Source organism: Marmota flaviventris, chromosome 8 (assembly GCF_047511675.1).
Source record: "Marmota flaviventris isolate mMarFla1 chromosome 8, mMarFla1.hap1, whole genome shotgun sequence".
In the NCBI taxonomy this organism is placed as follows: Eukaryota; Metazoa; Chordata; class Mammalia; order Rodentia; family Sciuridae; genus Marmota; species Marmota flaviventris.
Genome location: NC_092505.1, coordinates 46,110,725 through 46,131,255, shown reverse-complemented (window position 1 = coordinate 46,131,255; position 20,531 = coordinate 46,110,725). Strand labels below are relative to the sequence as shown.

Genomic DNA, 20,531 nt, shown 5'->3' with positions numbered 1-20,531 from the left:
AGTAGTTTTTAAATAGAGCCAAATATTGTTATAATAATAAAAAACTATGAGTAATATAGTACTAATAGAAGTACTCATTCTTATCAATTTTTCATTTCTGTGTTTTATAATATTTCAAGCAAATTTACACACAATTCATTTTAATAGTAGCAGTCTCTCATGTGAAGGGGTTTGGTAACTTCTCCAAAGTCTCACAGCTCATAACATGTTGGGCAGGCATCTGAACCCAGACTTTGGAATCCAATTCCCAGTTTTTCTTCTTAACTTTCTGCATGCAACATAGCAATGTGTATTCCAAAGCATAACCTTTTTTTTGTTTTTGTTTTCCCATATTTTTATTGGTGCATTATGGTTGTACATAATGGTGGGATTTATTGTTATCTATTTATACATGCACACACTGTAACAATATGATTTGGCCAGTATTATTCCCAAGCACTTCCCCTTTTCTTCTCCTTCTCCCTTCCCCCATTCTCATTCTTCTCTTCCCATGATCTCCCTTTGATTTTTTAAAAATTTGTTCTAATTAGTTATACATGACAGTAGAATGCATTTTGACACATTTACACAAATGGAGCGTAACTTCTCATTCCTCTGGCTGTACACGATGCTGAGTCACACCAGTAGTGTAATCATACATGTATATAGGGTAATAATGTCTGTTTCATTCTACCATCCTACCCATCCCCACCACCCCATCTCTCCCCTCACTCCCCTCTGCACAATCCAAAGTGCTTTCATTCTTCCCTACCCCACCCCCCACTATGGAAAAGCATAACTTTTGATTAAATACAGTTATCCCTGGGTGACCACCTGGAATTGGTTTTAGGACCCCTCCCCCACCACCAAGGATACCAGAATCCAATTATTCTCAATCCCTTTTATATAATGTCTTACTATTTGAATATAACCTATGTTCAGCTTCCTTTATACTTTAAATTATATGTGTAAATTGCTTGCCATACCTAATACAAGTAAATGCTATGTAAATTGGTGTCATACTGTGTTATGACAGAATAAAAGCTGTACATATCCAGTACAGTCTTTTTTTCCAACTATTTTCAATCTAAGGTGGTGAATCCATAGCTGCAGGACCATACATATGGAGGGCCAACTACAGTTGTAGATAAGAAGAGGCTTTCAAAAACCTGCATTGAGAACTGTATTTCTTTCCCCACGAGAGCTTTTCAGCACATTCCTCTAGCTGATTTAAAAATGTCTAGCTCTCTATACTCTTACAATTCCTAGTTCTTTTCTTCCTTAGCTTCCAAGTCAGTTTGAAGCAGTAAACAGGATAATATGCTCATCTGTGACCTAGACCTTAGTTTGTAGCCACAAACCCCAAGCTGTTTTACAATTGCCAGAAAGCTTCACGGTCAGTCAGAGTTCATGTTGCCTTTTAAGCTGAGAAATCACCTAGGAAGTACATGCCAATAGGCCCGCACTTTGCTGTAAATGTTTAGGAAACTCAAGAGCAGTTGCCAAAGTTCAAAACTTTTTTTAAAAAAACAAAACAAGACAAAAAAAAACTTTGCTACCAGGAGGGAATCTGATGTTCAGTAACGTAACTACTGACTAGGAAGCTTAATGGGAAAAGTGGAACATAGGACTGACTACATGTGATGATTGATTGATTGGGTTACCAAAGTCTACCATCTCTTTTTGTTTGTTTGTTTTGTTTCGTTTGTTTTTTATTTGTTTTTGGTTGAATTGGAGAATGGATCTTAGGATATTCTTTGAGAACCTACAGGTCTGAAAGGAAAAAAAAATAAAATTCCTACTCTGTTCTCATACCCAATACAAACATGTTTGTGACCAGATACGTGGGATTTTCTCCCTGCACCCCAAGCAGTTCTCTAAGGGATACATACCAACTTGATGTTCTCAAATTCAATTCAATTCTGATGTTCTCCACCTGGAGAGTGTCAGGTCCCACAGGTTGAGGGCTTAGCCCCACAAGATTGCCCCACTTCAAACACCAATGGCAATAGCCGGTTGTCACTTATACTTCTGAGTTTCCTACTGACCAGCTACATATGTGGCTTATGACCCCCTCTTTGAGCTTGATTAATTAGCTAGAACAATTCATGGATCTCAGGGAATCCCTCACGTTTACCAGTTTAATATGAAGAACTTTATAAAGGAGACGAATGAACAGTGAGATGCAGAGGTGATTAAAACTAGGGAGTGGAAAAATACAGAGCTTCCTTGCCCTCTTGGGGGAATTGCCTCCCAGCATCTCCACACGTTCATTACCAAGAAGCTCATTACCCCTTGTTGTAAGAGAACTTTTAGGGAGCTGAATTTCCAGCCCTTCAGCTCCCTTCCCAGAGGTCCACATTGAGACTGCAAGTTCTACCCTCCTCATCACTTGGTCTTTCTGATGACTAGTCCCATCTTTAGTCCATCCAGGGACTACACCTGAAGTGACTTCATAAGCATAGACTCAGGTGTAGTCAAAAAAGGCTTTATTACAGCCAGGCTTGATGGTGCACAACTGTAATCCCAGTGACTTGGAAGGTTAAGCAGGAGATCACACATTAGAGGCCAGCCTCAGCAACTTAGTGAAGCCCTAAGAGACTTAAACCCTGTCTCAAAATTAAAACCAAAAAGGACTGGGGATGGTGCTCAATAGTTAAGCATCCTTGGGTTCAATGCTCATCCTTCTCCCCTGCAGAAAAGCTTACAAGTAAAAAAGACTCTTCTATCATTAGTAAATCAAATGGGTGTTAGAAGTTGTGAACTAGGAACTACGGACAATAAGAACACATACATTTCTTATTATACTGCAACTTCTGTTCAGTGATCAAGCATCTAAATATGATGTACATTAAGAGCAGTGGAAGACAGAGGCAAATGTGCTTCCTGGTAATGAATGGGTGGAGATGCTGGGAGGCAATTCCCCCAAGAGGGCAAGGAAGCTCTGTTTTCTCCCTCCCACTCCCTGGTTCTCTTCAACTCTGTACCTCACTGTTCATTTGTCTCCTTCATAAAGTTCTTCATATTAAGCTGGTAAATGTGAGAGATTCCCTGAGATCTATGAGTTGTTCTAGCTAAAAAACAGAAAACACTTAGGCTGGAAGAAGATGTTAAGGAGGCAAGAAAATATGCAAGTGCCACAAATTATATTTCAACTTTTCTCATCTTCCACAAAGATATCATTATTTCCTCGGGCTTCTCACTTGTATCTAGTTGTATTCCTAGTGGACGTCTCCTAAGCATTAAATGGGAATCACCAGGGGCCACATTCTGTCCATAGAACATGCAAGGTAACTTACTAAGGACTTTTTTCCCCTTGTTCATTCTGCTTATAACCACCAGCTTTGCAATAGTCATTGGGAATATGGTAGAAATGAAATGACTTTGAACTTGGAATCAGAAGGCTTAGTTTTTGCCGATATCTTATTCTAATGTGCTGTGTGCTAATGGAAAACTAGAGTCAAACTCCTGAGCCCCTTTATCCTGATCCGTGAAGGAAGTGTGGCATCATTTTTGAGGTGTGAAAGTCTTTTGTAAACTGTAAAGGGCTGTACTCATATAAGGGCTCATTAACTTATGTACCCCATCAATACCTTGTGTGACATTGTGATATTTATGGAAAATGATTTTTCTTACTGTGAGCCACAGAGTGAACACAAAGGAGTACTTTCCTAGATAATCTCTTTGTTGCAAGCAGAGAATCAGAGCCAGGCACATACTTTATGAATGAGAGAAGAATTAAGTTATTTAACTAAATATCCTGGAGCTGTGGTTAGGAGCTGGCTGAAACCATCAAGTCAGGCCACAGGAACCACAACCTATTGGACTATGTTTTAATTTTAATTTTAATGTTATCCTCTGTCTGGTGTGCTACTAGTCATCTGCAGGCTGGTTAACCTGCCTTATGAATGGCAAGATTTGGTTTTTTTTCTTTTAGCTAGTGAGTGGGAAACTAGTGTTTTATGAAGTGTATATGTGGGAAATTTCTGTATAAAACTCTATGCTTCATGATAGCTTTATTAGCTACTTTAAAGGCAGGTTTGTATTACAAATTCTCCCTGAATCTTTTAGGATCTAGATATTTAAGACTCAATGTTGCACTTATTGTTTACACAATCTGTGTGTGTTACTTATCATCCAATTGGGGGATGTTAATATCTCTCTAGCATTCCTTTGAAATAGTCCCCATCATGTCATAATCTTTATTAAGATGCCCCAGTATGAACTTTACAAAATATTCCAGGCACAGTTAACTAGATCAATCATGGTGATGATGATGATGATGATGATGATACCAACAAATACAGAGCTTGAATGATAGGCATTTTTTCCAAATATTTTAGTTCAGTAACTTTAAAAAAATCATACTTCAAAAATATGCTAATAGTGTTCAAAGAAATAAAAGCTCAAAACTTGACAAAATACAATCTAACCTACTTCAATAAATTTCCCATGTGTCTTCCATTTTTTCCATTTCTATTTGAATTTTATAGTAGCAAGGTCTTTGCAGTTAATCTACAGATACTTTCTCTTTCTTGTTGAAGGAACATTTCATTTCATATTTCTTTTTAAATTCTTTTTTTAGTTGAAGATGGACACAATAATTTTATTTTATTTATTTTTAAGTGATTCTGAGGATCAAACCCAGTGCCTCACACATGCTAGGCAAGTGCTCTGCCACTGAGCTACAACCCCAGGCCCTTCATTTCATATTTCTGCATTAGAGTGAACAAACAGTTCACTTTTCCAAATAATCCAGCTACATGGATTAGAGCAGCATACCAAAATTGTATTCTGTGTTAAGAGGGTCTTTGGGAGGCTAATGCTTTGTTTTGTTTTGTTGCTATTAAAAAAAAAAAAAGGCCCAAATAGAGCAGTTAACAGCAGCTCTGTTATCTCACAGTTGCTATGGGTCAGGGGTGTGGGGTCAGTGTGGCTGAATCAACTTCAGTCTGTCACATATTGGTGGTCAAGGCTAGGATCTCTTCCCAGACTTGACTGGGAAGTATCTTCTTCCAAATCAGATGGCAGAATTCGGTTCCTAGCGGGTTGTTGCCTGTAGTTCTTCAGTTCCTATTGGATGCCAGCTGGAGGAGGTCCTCAGTTCCTTGCCACGTGAGCTCCAAAGCAGCCACCTGCTGCATCACATCAAAGCATGGGAAGGCAATGGACTGAGTCTGCTGAAGATCCAAGTTGCAATCTTATATAATGTAAGGAAGATGTGACATTCCATCACCTTGGTCATATTCTCCTGGTTGGAGAAGCAGGTGCCAGGCCCACCCACACTTGTGGGAAATAAATTACACCAGGGTCTGAAAGGCAGGAGGCAGTGATCATTAATGGCTATCTGAGAATCTCTCTGCCATGGGAGGGAAAGAAGGGAGAGAGGGAATGAAGAGAGGAAGGGAGAAGGGACAGGCAAAGGAGGGAGGAATTATGTTCATTAAGGCTAAAATCTTCTGCATATCACATCACTACTTAGGAGATCCATAGGGCTTATTCACACAGTAAAAGTTCCAGGAAATCCTTTTCAATTTTACTTAACACAATACTTGGCCAAAAACTTGTCAGCACAAAAATATTGTAGAAAAACATATTTTTCTGTTCATCCAAAATGTGTGATACTGAAACTGGGGGCTGGTGAATATGTTTTTAGAATCCAAGAAATTCTATATTTATAAATTTTGGTGACAATTTTAAAAATTAAGGGATGAAATGAGTAGGTCATCTGATGACCACCTTGTAGCTAGGTGTTGCCTGAGATTTCCCTTCTCAGTTAAGGTCACGTTGGCCCAGTTGTTCATACATCAGTGATTGAGGACTAAGAATAAATGAAGGGGATAAGCTTCTAAATAATATATTAAGGCCAGATGAAGGCCAAAATTCATCACATACTATAAGATTTTAAAGTAGATTCTATAGAGAAAAGTTGTGGTGGAAAGAACATGCCATTATACACCACGGTGTTGTAAGAAATGCTGGTTCAGAAGAGCCTGGTCCAGAATATTTAGAAGAATATGCATGTGAAATCTGTTGTTTTATCTTCAGTGAAATAACATTGACCATTTTATTAGGGTTGTTAATTTGAATTTAGATGGCTTTATGGTCTTGCTTTTATTTAATCTTGTAAGTAATTTTTGGTATTATACTTGTATGAAATAATAAAAATAAATACAGTATACATAGTTTTATAATTACAAAGATGGTAGAAAAAAACCACAGTAAAATAATTTGTTCACACTGGAGCTCCTTAGGGACCACTGGCTGTAACAGATAACCATACATTACTCAAGATTGAGAAACACTATCTCATTCTTTTAATGCTCTATTAATCATGTTTTGTGATAAAGCCCCCAATTTTTTTCTAACTAGACTAATAAAAAAGTAGTGCTACTCCCCAGGTTGAGTAATCTGTTTTATAGAAATGAAACACACACCAATTTTGATATCTCCGCACGTGTGATTTAGCCCCATGTGGTCATGGGGCTGGTTAGAGAAGCAGGTGTCAGACCCACCCACACTTGTGGGAAAAAATTACACCAGGGTCTGAAAGGCAGGAGGCAGTGATCATTAAGGGCTACCTGAGAATCTCTCTGCCATGGGAGGGAAAGAAGGGAGAGAGGGAGTGAAGAGAGGAAGGGAGGAGGGAGAGACAAAGGAGGGAGGAATTATTTTGCTAGACTCGGGGAGGACAGGGGAGATGCACCTCCACACCCTCACATCCTCCAGAATGAACTGCCCTTACTCAGGTATTTATCAGCTTGTCAGGTCCTTATACTTATCAGGAGTGTTTTAAGGAGATATATATATATATATCCTTATACTTATCAGGAGTGTTTTAAGGATATATATATATATATATATATATATATATATATATATATATATATATATATATATATATATATATATATCAATGTTTTCTGTTCAGTTTCTGGTTCAAAATGTCTGCACTCTGCTGCATCTGAAGATTTCTTCACCATTAATGACTCCTACTCTATAAGGAAAGGACCTTGTTAGGTCTAGATTTTATAATTTTGCAATCTAAAATGTGACCCCAAAGAATCTCACTCCGAAGAGGCTCTAGAGAGCTAATTTCTCTAAAGTTGTAGGCTTTCTCTAGGGAGAGAGCAGCCTACAGGAAACCCTCCTGTGCAGAAAAAGCAATGTCAAGACTTTACCCAGAAAGCAGAAAAAACAACTACTACAAATACAAGACCTCCTGGAACCAGTTAAGCAGGGGGATGGGAGAGGTTGGGGAAGGAGCGGAAGATTGGTGTGACACCAGGGTCACCTGGCAGAGGCATTGCTGTGATGCCAGTGAACTGAGTGGTACATGTCATACCTGGGCAACACCGACATGTGACCAATTCATTTCCTGTAATATGACAGAGGTATAAATGAGGGGCTGTGGAGAAGGATGAATCTTCCCAGAGGAGAATTCTAGGAGTTGCCTGATCTACTTTTCAGGACCATGGGGGAATCAAATGTAATTTTTCTATCCCAAAATACCATATTAATGCAATATATTATTATGACACTATAGGAAAATATAGCAGTCAAATATCTGACTTTTCCCTGAATTCATATTGTGTTTCTTGAGTTTCCTACGATGTTATTAGTCATTGTGTCTCCATCTTCCTGAGTAATCTGTCTGTCCCAAAGTGTCCACTCAAAGCTGTTGTGTGCTCTGTGTTCCCTCTTTGAGGAGAGATAATAAGATAATGTGCTCTGTGCCTTCAGGTGGCCCTCTGCTCTATGAGAACATCACTTTCGTCTACAACTCAGAGCAGCTGAACGGGACCCAGAGGGTTCTCCTGGATAATGTCCTATCAGAGGAGCAGTGCCGGGAGCTCCACAGCGTGGCCAGTGTGAGCATGGAGTGGGGCAGGGGCCTGTCATGAGCCTGGAGGAGCCGTGGTCCGGTCCCACTTTTAGGCCTGACTTTTGACTTTGTTTAGGAGAAGGACACTGATTGCAGAGAGATTTTCTTAGTTTTGGCTTCTGATGATTTTTCACTTTTGCAGATGGGAATATCCCAGTGGCTTAATTCCCAGGACAATGCCCATCCAGCATGTTCCCTGCCTAGCATATAAAGTCACTGGGGGAAATCCCTTTATTTTAATCAATACTCAACTGATATATGGATTATTGCATTCTATTTATATTATTATTTCTATATATTTCTACTAAAAAGGAAAAATATTGTATAATGAAATGTAGTGAGAAGACAAAATACAGGTATTTCTTTTGATTAGAAAAAAATAATTATGCCTGTATCCTGGAATAAAATGGGGATGGTTCTGAGTATTCACCTTGATTATCATCTTTCTGGCAGCCAAAGCAAAAAGAAAGACCGGATGAATTCATCATTGTCACTTATGAAACATCTTCTTGCCTTTTGCTTCCAGGGAATCATGCTTGTTGGTGATGGCTACAGAGGAAAAACTTCACCCCATACGCCCAATGAAAAGTTTGAAGGTGCAACTGTCCTGAAAGCGCTCAAAGTAAAGTCTCACTGTGTTTGGGTTTGGGTTCCTAAGTGTCAACCCAGAGGCTTTAGTGAATGACAGACACAGAAAAGAGAAGAGTTTAGAATATACATCAATCAGGAGCAAATATGAAGCAGAAACTTTGTTATATTTGTTTTGGGGTGGTGAGGATTGAACCAGGGTCTGGTGCATACTAAATACATGCTCTGCCTCTGAGTTACACGTGCCCAGACACCTTTATTGTTTTTAATCAATCCTTCATTCCGTCATTAATTTATTAAACTTCACATTTACATTAAATTTGTACCTGACAAAAAAAACCCCACAAAACCCCTGTCCTCAAAGAGCTCATGATCTGGTTATAAAAACATACCCAAACAAGTAATTATTCTTTACAGCAAGAAGTGTTATTAGAGAGGAATTAAGAATGTATTATGAGAGAAGAGGGAAGGAAACAATTAGCTTTTAATTTTCCCTTTATAATTAGTAAGAGCTTATTTCAGCAGCTCTTTATCCTAACCCTAATCCCATCAGTATCCCCATTAATTAGTGTAGATATAGCCACCCTGTATTGTCTTCAAAGCCCTCCCATTGACCTACTGCTCTCTCGCTCTCTCGCTCTCTCTCTCTCTCTCTCTCTCTTTCTTCTTATTCAAAACAAGTTTATTTCTTGCTTGCATAAAATGAAATCATCTGGGAGAGATGTGGAGTTAAGGAAAGGAAACACTAGTCCTCACAATCATTCAAGGGCCAAACTGAAGATCTTTGCCATCTTCAAGTGGTTTTCATAGTTATTTTGGGTGTGTCCATCTACATAGCAGATGGGAGAAGAAAATGCAAGGATCATGGTTGAAATTTTAATGGGGTGTACATTCCTACACTCACATTGCCCTGTCCAAGACTTACTCACATGGTCTCATACACATGTATGGCCCTGAATGGGTGAATGTGCTTCCTTGCTGGAGCCATATGTAAGGAACATATCTCAAAAAGAAGCAAAAGTTTTTTTGCAGACATTTAGTAATTTCTGCTGCCAAACTCTTCTATTGCAGGCTTCCAGCCTTAGGCAAGCCTGAGCTCAGATTTAAAGTATCTATTTAAAATGCATAGTTAAGGACATAGATATTTTAATTACTGAAATGAATACATGCAACTAAAGTGACTAAAGGATCTAACAGCTTGTGAAACCCCTACCCCAACATTCCACAAAGGATAGGGAGAAGAGACTAAGATAGGGAGTCTCTAAGATCAGGTCTGAGGAAAAATAAAATTCCTGTTTTTTTAATTCTACTGGTCAATCCACTGCTTTCTAATGTTTTTATTTTGCTTTTCTTTTCAGTTTGGTTATGAGGGCCGAGTCCCACTGAAGAGTGCACGTCTGTTTTATGACATCAGTGAGAAGGCTCGAAAGATTGTAGAGTCCTATTTCATGCTGAATTCAACCCTTTATTTTTCCTATACACACATGGTTTGCCGAACAGCCCTGTCTGGTGAGAATTCAGAGCCTGAACTTGTTCCTTTCTACCCACAATACAATGGGAATTTAAACTATGTAAAACAGAGCTCTATTTCATGTAGCCTAATATTTTAGAAGAGTTCTGTATTTCTAAAGGAGGAAGAGAAGAAGGAGGAACAGTAGCAACTTAGGAAACTCAGGACTTATTTTTTACATCCCTCTTTTGCTCCTTTTTGGTCCCCTAAAATTCCTGAAGACTCTCTCTCTGAATATTTTCAAATCTATTTCTCTTTATTGTTGACATCATACAGAAAAAATGCTTTTCTTCTCTAGGCTTCTCTTTCTAAGGGACCAGGGACCTGGACATTATGGTTGCTGTTTGTTAAAGAGATTATTGAAGAGATGTCCATTATCATTTCTCCTGAGCATCTTCTCTTCCACCCACCTGAATGCCACAGGAAAGATGCCATAGGAGTAGGCAACACTTGGGGGAGTTTCCTCTGAATCAAAATCATTTGTTTTCATTTTCATTTCATCCTTATCCTTTTTGAAGTACAACCCATGAAATGCATGGAGCTTATACACGTATATTTCTATCAGAGTGTGCTTATAGTTGAAGAGACAGGTGTGATTTGCCCAAGGTTTCACATCAAGTTCAAGTCAAAACCAGACCAGTGTCTCCTGACTGCTTGCTCACTGTCCTTTCATCTGCTGTGCCTCCTCTCCTCTCATTTACAAAGGACACCAGGAACAGGAGAAGACAGTTAATCAATATTGTTCCTTTTTCTGGCAGGTCAACAGGATAGAAGAAATGACCTCAGTCATCCCATCCATGCTGATAACTGCCTGTTGGATCCAGAAGCCAACGAATGCTGGAAGGAGCCTCCTGCTTACACTTTCCGGGACTATAGGTAAGTCCGCGACTCCTTCAGAACCAAGCTCCCACCCAACAGTAATCCATGGGAACTGGAAAGCTATTCTGTTTCGCTTGTCATCTTTATCTCTGCGAAGCAGAGATTCTCAAGTAATCTGAAGCGGCTTCCATAGCTGAGAAGTGGCAACTTCATTTTTATCTTCAAAATCATGCACATTTTCCTCCTACCAAGGAGAGTGTATGTTGTGTTGTGTTGTTGTTGTTTTTAAATCATTGTGTTTTCACTGAGGCATACCCTTTTTGGGTATGTACATCTCAGTCTGAGAACACAAAGTCATGGTGTCCTAGCATACCTGGGGATCTTCTCATATCACTTATCAATGACTCACACATTTGAAGAACTATGTTACATTTTGCAAACAAGAAAACAGAAACTCAGAAAAAAAATACTCTTTTATGATGTTGAAAGATATCTTTGTCTATAAAGGGAAGAATCAGGAGTCGTAGTCCCCATGTGTATAATAGTGTGTTAATTATTATGACACTTTCCTATTCTAAAATAATTTTTAGCACCCCCTGTCTGCAGGCCAGGGTCCAGGTAATTAAGGAAAAAGTAGTTACTAGTATGTGAGAGAAGAAGAGAGTTAGAAGCAATGTGGGTGGGTTCAGAGGGCTCCATTAAAATAAATCTAGTTAGATATTCTTTGGAGGAAGTGAAATGTGATCTGAGCTTTGAAATATGATTAGAACTTTTATGTAAGTAGAATTAATAAATCCTTTAGAGGTATAACCCAAATTATATCTGATCTTACCTTCAAGGGTCTGGTGGGTCAAATATTGAGATGTCTAGTTCAAAGGCAACTTACTAATCAGGAAGCCCAATCATCACCTGTCTTCATGTTCCACAGTGATGATATTTTGAGAATATTGTCCTATGAATGTCTCTCCCTTTCTCCTTTAGTGCTCTCCTGTATATGAATGACGACTTCGAAGGAGGAGAATTCATATTCACTGAAATGGATGCTAAGACTGTGACTGTGAGTAAGCTTCTTCCTACAAATTTATTTAGTGTTTTTTTATTTTGTCTTACATTCTTCCAAGGATTTCCAGAGTGCTGGATTCCAAATACTTCTGAGCTCAAGAATTCAAGGGGTGGAAAGAGTCCAAGTAAATTGATAAACCATAAACTTTTAGAAATAGAAGCATACATAAACATCTTCTCGTTCAATTTGAAGATAAATAAAGAGTAGAGATAATAAGGATTTGATGAGGACCACATAGATAGTTAGTGTTCAACTTGGAACCAAAATCTAGACTTTCTGATTCTTTGATGGAAACATAAAAACATTAGTTCTTAGTCACCCAAATCTAGGACAAGTCAAATAAATATACAGAATAAATTCAAGTAACCTGGTGTTCCACATGCTTGGATTGAGCATTGGCCTCCAAATCCCTAGTTACTCAAATGATCAAAAAAGGGTCTATGCATATGTGTGTATGTACAAATACTATTTTAGTCAGCTTTTTTGATGCTGTTAGTGTGTTAATTATTTTGAGAAGGAGAAATTTATTTGGGGTTTTATGGTTTCAGAGGTCTCAGTCAATTCAATAGATTGTCAATTCCATTGCTCCAGGCCAGAGGTGAGGTAGGAAATCATGGTAGAAGAGTGTGGTGGAGGAAGGAGGCTCAGGACATGGCTCCAGGAAGCAGAGAGAAAGCGAGCTCTGCTCACTAAGAACACAATATATACCCCAAATGCACCCCCCCAATGACTTACCTCCTCTAGCCACACCCTACCTGTCTACAGTTAGCACCCAGTTAATCCCTATTAGAGGATTAATGTACTGATTAGGTTAAACCTTTAATAATACAATCATTACATTTCTAAACTTTCTTGCATTTTCTCACACATGAGCTTTTGGGGGCACTTCATATCTAAACCATAACAAATACAAACATATAATTTTAGTGTAAGTAATAAACCTACAGAGGTTGATACACATACACACAAATATGTAGATCAAAACCTAAATTTACCAACATTCGCCTAAGCAAACCAGTGCCTTTGGAAAACCAGCCTCCATAGCACTTACAGACTCTACAGTTAGCATCTCCCCCCACCCCTTTCAGTACTGAGATTGAACCCAGGCATTCTTTTGGCCACTGAGCTACATCCCCAGCCCTTTCACTTATTAATTAATTAATTAATTTATTTATTCATTCATTTATTTTGGGAAAGGTCATTGCTAAGTTACTGAGGCTGGCATTGAACTTGCTATTTTTCTGCCTCAGCCTCCCCAGTTGCCTGGATTACAGGCATGCACCACCATACCTGGTTTAGTTAGCATCATTTGATCTTTAAACAAAGAACATATATAATGGTTAAAAAAAAAACAGGTTTTTCCAACTGAGGGAATAAATTATAAATAGGTTATGAGATATGTCTTTCTTCCATACAAATCTAAATAATTGGGACCTGTATATGATAAACTTCAAGGTTTTGCATTACATAAGCCATTTCTCAACTTTTCCTGAGTTTTGTAATTTTACTCTCATAGCTTCATGCTTTTCTGAACAGTACGTCATCTATGTATCTTTCATGACATACTACTGTGCTGTTGCAGGTGATATAAAATGTCATATATTCCTTGGTTTAAAGGGAATTTCTATGAAGATTCTGGTTTAACTTGTTTAGAAATATTGTTATAATTAAAAAAATATTTTATGCAGTTTAATACAATGATATATGTTCAAAAGTTTGTGATGCTTCACTGTTTTTTTTTGTGTGTAAATTTAAATATTTATCTGGGGAGTGTTTTGATGTTTCATAATGTAGAAAACTAAGTGAATTGATGTTCTTGGTTGGAGTTTAAAAGCCCTACACTAGAATGTCACTTTTGTAAAAGCTGTATGTAGAAGTCATTTTGTTTCTGAGCTTTGCTAACACTGAAACTGAGGTACAAAATCATTCCCATCTTATACACTTTGGAGAAAATCAGTTTCAAATAAAATCAGACAGGTGGTTGAGAAGATTTCTTTGCTTCTACTCCCCCTAGTGGCCATGTTTGGAGACGTTGAATGTTTGAAAGAATTGATGCTTGGAATACTATGTATGAATCAGTTTCATTCACTGTTGAATGTAAGTTAACTGAAATTCTGCTTTTTAACCATGTCAAAGTAGATACTATTCTCCTTTTATTTATCTATAATTATCAGATAATTTATGGTTTTAAAAGGAATGGATCTAACCTCTCCTCAAAAAAGTAAATGAAAACTGGCTTAAATTTTTAACCCAAAGGCTTATCAATTCTTTAGATTAATGCATATGACAGAGTTTTTAGAACATTTCAGGGATAATTAAGATTCATGGGTAAAGATTTTAGGAATTATTGAAGTTGAAGAATTTCCAGTTCTTACCTCTTTCCCATAGTAAATTTATTCCAGTCTCAACAAAGAGAAATGGACAGTTTTCCTTTTCTGTTTCTCTTATTTGACTTCCAAAGGACAAACAGAAAAGTATTGACCTCAGGGCCACAAAAAGAATTAGAGTTTTCCCATCCTTTACTTTGGAAAAATCTTGATATTGTATAATGAATTGAACAGTGACTGAATGTTTACATTGATTAAGGATAAGTACCTCTCAAATTCTTTCCAGCTCTTTATTATCAGTTAGATGGAAGGAAAAATTGTTTGTAAAAATCATACTTGGAAAATTGTATACTTGGAAGACAAATTTTAAATAATAGCATTTATTTGTGGAACAAGAATTAAAGGGTTTGGGGCTCTCCGTGTAAGTTTGAAGAAGATAAAATTTAATAAGTTGTGTTTGCTTTGTGACAAATGAAATTCAATGTTAATGGTGCGGTGTTCCAAAGTATGTCTGTAACCATTTAATTAAACTCCAGAACACAGTGTCCTGTAGAAACCATGTCAGAATTGAGAATGAAAGCTTCTTTATTCCTCCATGTGTGACAGGTGAAGCTCCCTGTTTGGTCAGTCCTGATGGGCCCTGAGAGCCTACTCCCCTGTCATCAGTTCCAATTGCTTCAGCCATTCCATAACTTGTTCTCCTAAGCTTTCTTGAAAATTTTCATATTTAAATATCCTTTCAATTCTTCTAATTTCATTAGAAAGAAAACTCTGAGTTGTCCTGACAGTCTTTCTTTAATATCCTAAAATGTTTCCACCAAGAACTGGTGATCACAGAGTGATGGCCATCATGTGTGGTCATGTGAGTTCTGACCAGCTCCTCAGAGGGTGCTGTTCAGAGAACTTGAAGCTCCAGCTCCCAAGGTCACTTACTAGGAAGGTTTTTCTATCCCACTTCACAGGCTTCACACATTATTTATTGTTCTATTTCTATGCAGAAAGGCACAGCAAGTTCTGTCTCTGCCAAATTGGAATCATACTGATACTATGGACACCAGATTTACATCAGAACAGTCACCTCCATACAGCTGCTTAAGAGAAGCCACTATCTAGAAAAGACAAATCACTCTTTGATTATTGTGAATAGGAAAACAACCAGAAACTGACTTCTCCCTTCTGCTCCTCCACTTAATACTCACACACGCACGTGTACACACACACAGAGGCATAAAAATACATGCATACGTGGGCATACACACACACCTGGGCCTCTGACCTCTTGACTCCTCCACCTTCCTCCAACCTTCCGTGTGATTCATACAGTCTGGGAGTATAAATGTTATCCCAGAACTTCAGGAAATGCTTCAGACATTCTTCTGGAAGGCACTAGTGAGGAAACCACAGCCATCTCATGTTATGCACAAAGAAAATGAAAACTCCCCTAATGGGCCTGTATCAACTCAAGTCAGTTCAGAGAACAGCTCATTCAAAGGTCCCTCTCAGCATGCAGTAGAATGGCCAGTCTCACTGTTTTGCATTTGCTTTACTTCCTAAGGTCTACTATAGAATTTGTAAGGTTTCAATATTTCCTAAAAAAGAAAAATAGTCTCTACTCACATCAGACACTTCTTAAAACCACAACCAAGGCTTCTAATATCCAGTTGCTTGAGCTCACTCAACTTGAAGAGCCTGCTTTTCCATCTTCCACCCCGACCCAGTGCCCCCAGCAATATCTGTTTTTCCCTCACTGCCCTTTTCTACCTAGATATCACTGGACAGCTCCACCTGAGCAATGCGCAAGCTTTGAAGTGTTGTGTCAGTCATCTCAAAACACCTAGAGGCCATGGAATAGGTCATCCCAAGGGTAGTATGTTCGCTTCACTGAAGCTAGTCAAACAAAGCCTGATTAACCACTGGCTAGCAATAGTTTGAAGGGATTAATGCATCATTTGGATTAGATTTGACTTTTAGAAATCTTTGGATTGTGACAAATGTATAAACCATAAATACACAATGAAGGAATTAGAAAGGGTGCTCTCATGTAACCACTATCTAGATGAATAGTTAGGCTTTTCCAGTGCTCAGATGTCTTCTTGATTTCTTTTTAACTCCACAAATATTAAATGTACACCTGCCTTGCACATAGATGCTTTGCTATGTTAAAACTATATAAGTGAATTAAAAGAAACCTTTGCCTTCTTGGAATCTCTAGGCTATTAGCACAACATGTATTAAGCAATTACTATGTGCATGAGCTATTCCACATATTTTGCTTAATTTTTTGTATTTTATTTTATGAGGTTTTATCTACAGATCAAAAGACTGACAGGACTTCTTTTTACAGCCCCAGCATTCCATTATTCTTTGACTAAAACCTTAACCCAAATAATTTCACGGAGGGTAATGTTTATGATCTAAAATTAAAAAGTCTAGCTGTCATTTTCTTTTGCAGGCCTCTATAAAACCAAAGTGTGGGCGTATGATCAGCTTCTCATCTGGAGGAGAGAACCCACATGGGGTGAAGGCAGTCACCAAAGGACAGAGGTGTGCTGTGGCTCTGTGGTTCACCTTGAACCCACTTTATAGAGAATTGGTGAGTTCCTAACACTCGGAAGGCCAGTTAGACCTGCTTTCTGAACTGATCAATCTACAAAGTCCTTTAACTTGTTCCATATCCCTTCAGGATCCTAAGACATCATGACAAAACTTTCACAGAATTCTTTCTTTTTCTTGTTTCCAATGCTAGGACTATTTTCTAAGCAAGAACAAACATCCCTGATCTGGTCCTGACGTGGCAATTACATATCTTATAGGAACTATGAAGGCAGCTTTTAATCTGATCATTTCTAATAAGTGAAGCTGTTTTCAGAAATAGAATCATCAGTGTTATTGGGGAGTTACGAATCAAGATTGAGCTTGTTAACAAATTGGAGCCTTGGGAGAGAGGAATGACAGTTTGTGGGTCTCCAAGAGAAAAGACTGTATTATTTTCTTGGCAAAGTATTAAATGATCACTGAATAATTTATCAAACATGTGAAAGAGGATGAGGGAAGCTGAAAGCTTTTTATGACTTATTACTACTACTAAATTAAATCTTAATATCGTATTTGAAGTAGCTGAGGACACTTAGCCTGAAAAAGAGACTGTGATCTCATCCTTATAGATGTGCTTGGGCAGCAGTTGTAGTCTACACTAGTGAAGAGACATGAATTAACACCAATAGGTAGAAGTCCCTGGGAGAAAAATTATCCCATAAGGGATAACTTTCAAATTATTAGTCCTATCAAGTAGAGTTGTCTGCTTTGGAAGTCCTGATTGGTGGCTCCAGTTGAAGCCCAGTCAGCGACGTGGCCTGAAATACGTAAGTTGAGCCTCATGACAAGGGGTCACCTTGAATGACTGCAAAGTCTTCTTCAGCCCACGTTCTAATGAATCTATTCATTAAAATGATGGTCTGTCTGGTTTTGCTCTTTAGGGTCCCTAAATTGAATCCAGTTTCATCAGCAACTGCTTTAAAACAATCCCTTTTTCTTATGTATTTTTCACAATCAAAACTATCTCACACCAGCTACTAGGGAGTCTGAGGCAGCAGAATCACAACTTCTGGGCCTGCCTGGGCAACTTATCAAGAGTCTGTCTCAGAAAAAAGAAAAACAAAAACAAGGACCAAGGCTTTACCTCAGAGATAGAAAGAGTACTTGCCTAGTGTGTGCATTTTAGGCTCAGGGTTCCATCTCCAGCACTGCAACAAAACAAAAATGAACTCACAAAAGTTCTTTACCCACATTCTCTGAGCATTCTTTCAGACATTTAACACAGGTTCACAGAAGACTTGTTAATTGCCTGGAAAGCCCTGCAAGGCAGGCTCTTGGAGCACAGGATGAACAAAACATAGTTCTTGACTGCAGGGAGCAGGGAGAGATCAAGAAGACAGGAAATGGGAATACAGGAAGACTCACTTAAACTCAGAAATAAAGAAGATGATACCTATCATGGAAAGAGAAAGAACTATCCTAACAGGGAAGAGAGCACAGAGCTGAGAAGTTCAACAGCACTGAACAATCTCCTTCACCAAGAATTCCTTTTGTTCCCTATTTTTTTCACCCACTTTTTTTTAATTGGTGCATTATAGTTGTACAAACGGATGGGATTTGTTGTTACATATTCGAACATACACATGATATAAAAATATAATTTGGCCAATATCATTCCCCAGCATTTCCCCCTCCCTGTGTTTTGTAAACTCCAAAATACCAGTGTCCCTCCAAAGCACTCCTTCTACAGTAAGGCCCCTAGGTAAAGGCGGAAACAATGAAGAGTAAAATTGTTTAAAAATTGCCTTACTGCCAGAATTTTAGCCTTACTCAGAGGGAATTTAATAATTCTGTATTCAAACTTCCTCTTCAAACATATTGTTCTAGCAATGAACTATAAATTAATAAAATAAACACAAAGTAATTCCCTGCTCCTTCCTAATCAGAAAACATCAATGCCATTGTTTCCTCCTTGGATGGAAAAGTACTATGAACTTCTCCAGTCTTCAGGCAGTAGCGGCATCTAGTGGCCACAGTTGGAAATGGCAAGAGCCTCTTCAACAATAAAAAATTTTGTCTATGCCTTGATTCCCAAACTTTCTTCTCATTGGAATTACCTGGTAATCTTTATAAAACTATTAACAACTGACTCACACCCTCATAAATTCTGATTTAATTTCTATAGAGTGTTATATGGGCATCAGGAGTTTCAAAGTCTCCCCAAGTGAGTCTAATGTGTAGCAAAGTTTGGGAACCCTGGCTAAAACCTTTTCTCAGATTGAATCTCTGAGTGAGGAAAGCCTGCAGGCAAAAAAAAAAAAAAAAAAAAAAAAAAAAAAAAATCATTAGTTCTGGCAGATTCCCATATATTATAGATTACTTTAAATACACTGGAATCTCAAGAGGTATTTAGCAACATAAATTATACAAGAACATTAGAGTTTCATGTATTTCATATTTAGGTCTTGAATTTCTTTCCCTTCATAAGAGACTTAATTGTGATAGTATTTTGTGGCCATCAGATGTGAGAACTTTGCATGTGTGTCAGTTTTTCTTTTTTTTTTTTTTAAGCATCAAGATTTTCTTACCATATTCATAAATTAGTAAACAGGCCTTTTTAAAAAGCTATAGCAGCAATTTAGTTTACTTTTAGTCAGTTGGTTATTTTGGTTGTCTTTATGTCAACATTGTTTTCAATTATGAGGTCTTGCATGAAAGGAGATTTGTTTTTAGGCCATAAAACAGTTGTTTTTATAAGTTGCTATGCTTTACACTGTGCTAGAGACTACCTCTGGGGAATACAGACTAGATGAGGCTTAACCCCCGGTTTCCAGGAGCTCAGAGTCTTTGGAGAGATGATACAGGTGCCCAAGTAAGTAAAATATGATACAGAAGGTGGTAGGAATTGTCAGTAGCAAATGAATGTGCAGGGGATATAAAGAAGTAGGCAGGAAAGGGTCATTGAGGAGATGATGTTTGAGGTGAGATTTACAGGGTGAGTGAGATTTCTGTAAGGAGAAGCATTTTAGAGGAGACCTTCATATGTATGTATTGACTCATTGAATATAAATGCCAAATGTCAGTAACTTTTTTTGTACACTATAAAATGGAGTGACCAAGAAGATAAGATTCCTTCCTCCCCGGAAGTTTACATTCTAGTGGACAGAGACAGGCAACAAATAGGCAAAAATATTACCAATTGAGAGAATTTCTCATAGTCATAAATGGTGTGTGCAAAATGGAGCAAGGTAATTGATTTGAGAATAATGGGCTGTCAAACTGTGAGTTCTCGCCAAGCAAGTGACATGTGAGCTGCAACCCCAGTGACAAGAAGAGCCAACAGACATCTGGAGAAGAGCATTTCAGGCTCAGATGACAATGCAAAGGCCCAGAGACAAGAGGGAGCTTAGAGAGGTAGACAAAAAAGGTGTTGGAGGTGTAGCTCAGCAGTAGAGTGTATGCTTTGGCATTGGTAAGGCCCTGAGTTGGGTTTCCAGAATCAAAAACAAGCAAACAACCTCCCCACCATGAAAGAAATATTACAAAACAAAAAACAAAGAATAGTGACTGGGTTATGACATGCAAGATGGAGCATAGTACAAAAGGAGAACAGAGAAAGCAGGTCCACACTTTCCAGGTTGGATCAGTACTTTGAAATCCATTCTAACTGCTAGGAAGCCATTGTATCCTTCTCCTCCCAGTTTGCTCCCCCAGTTCTGGGAATGACCAGATCCAGAAGATTACTTTAGCAGATATCTGGACTTAGAGTAATGACAGAAAAGGTGAAAGACGTGGGAGGTTTGAGATGCAGTGTGGTGGTCGACC

General features: G+C 38.2%; 1 protein-coding gene across 2 annotated transcripts in view; it reads left to right on the top strand.

Annotated features, from left to right (window-relative positions):
* P3h2 (prolyl 3-hydroxylase 2) overlaps window positions 1–20,531 on the top strand; it is a 167,075-nt gene that overhangs the window by 144,243 nt on the left and 2,301 nt on the right. Inside the window, exons 9-14 of one of the 2 annotated variants that reach the window (XM_027951526.2) lie at window positions 7,723–7,850; window positions 8,391–8,486; window positions 9,811–9,961; window positions 10,721–10,838; window positions 11,763–11,838; window positions 16,624–16,764. In XM_027951526.2, coding sequence (XP_027807327.1) covers window positions 7,723–7,850; window positions 8,391–8,486; window positions 9,811–9,961; window positions 10,721–10,838; window positions 11,763–11,838; window positions 16,624–16,764 — 710 coding nt within the window. Of the gene's footprint in view, window positions 1–7,722; window positions 7,851–8,390; window positions 8,487–9,810; window positions 9,962–10,720; window positions 10,839–11,762; window positions 11,839–13,858; window positions 13,906–16,623; window positions 16,765–20,531 lie in introns of those variants that run through there. The other variant, XM_071615193.1, reaches the window with a different exon arrangement.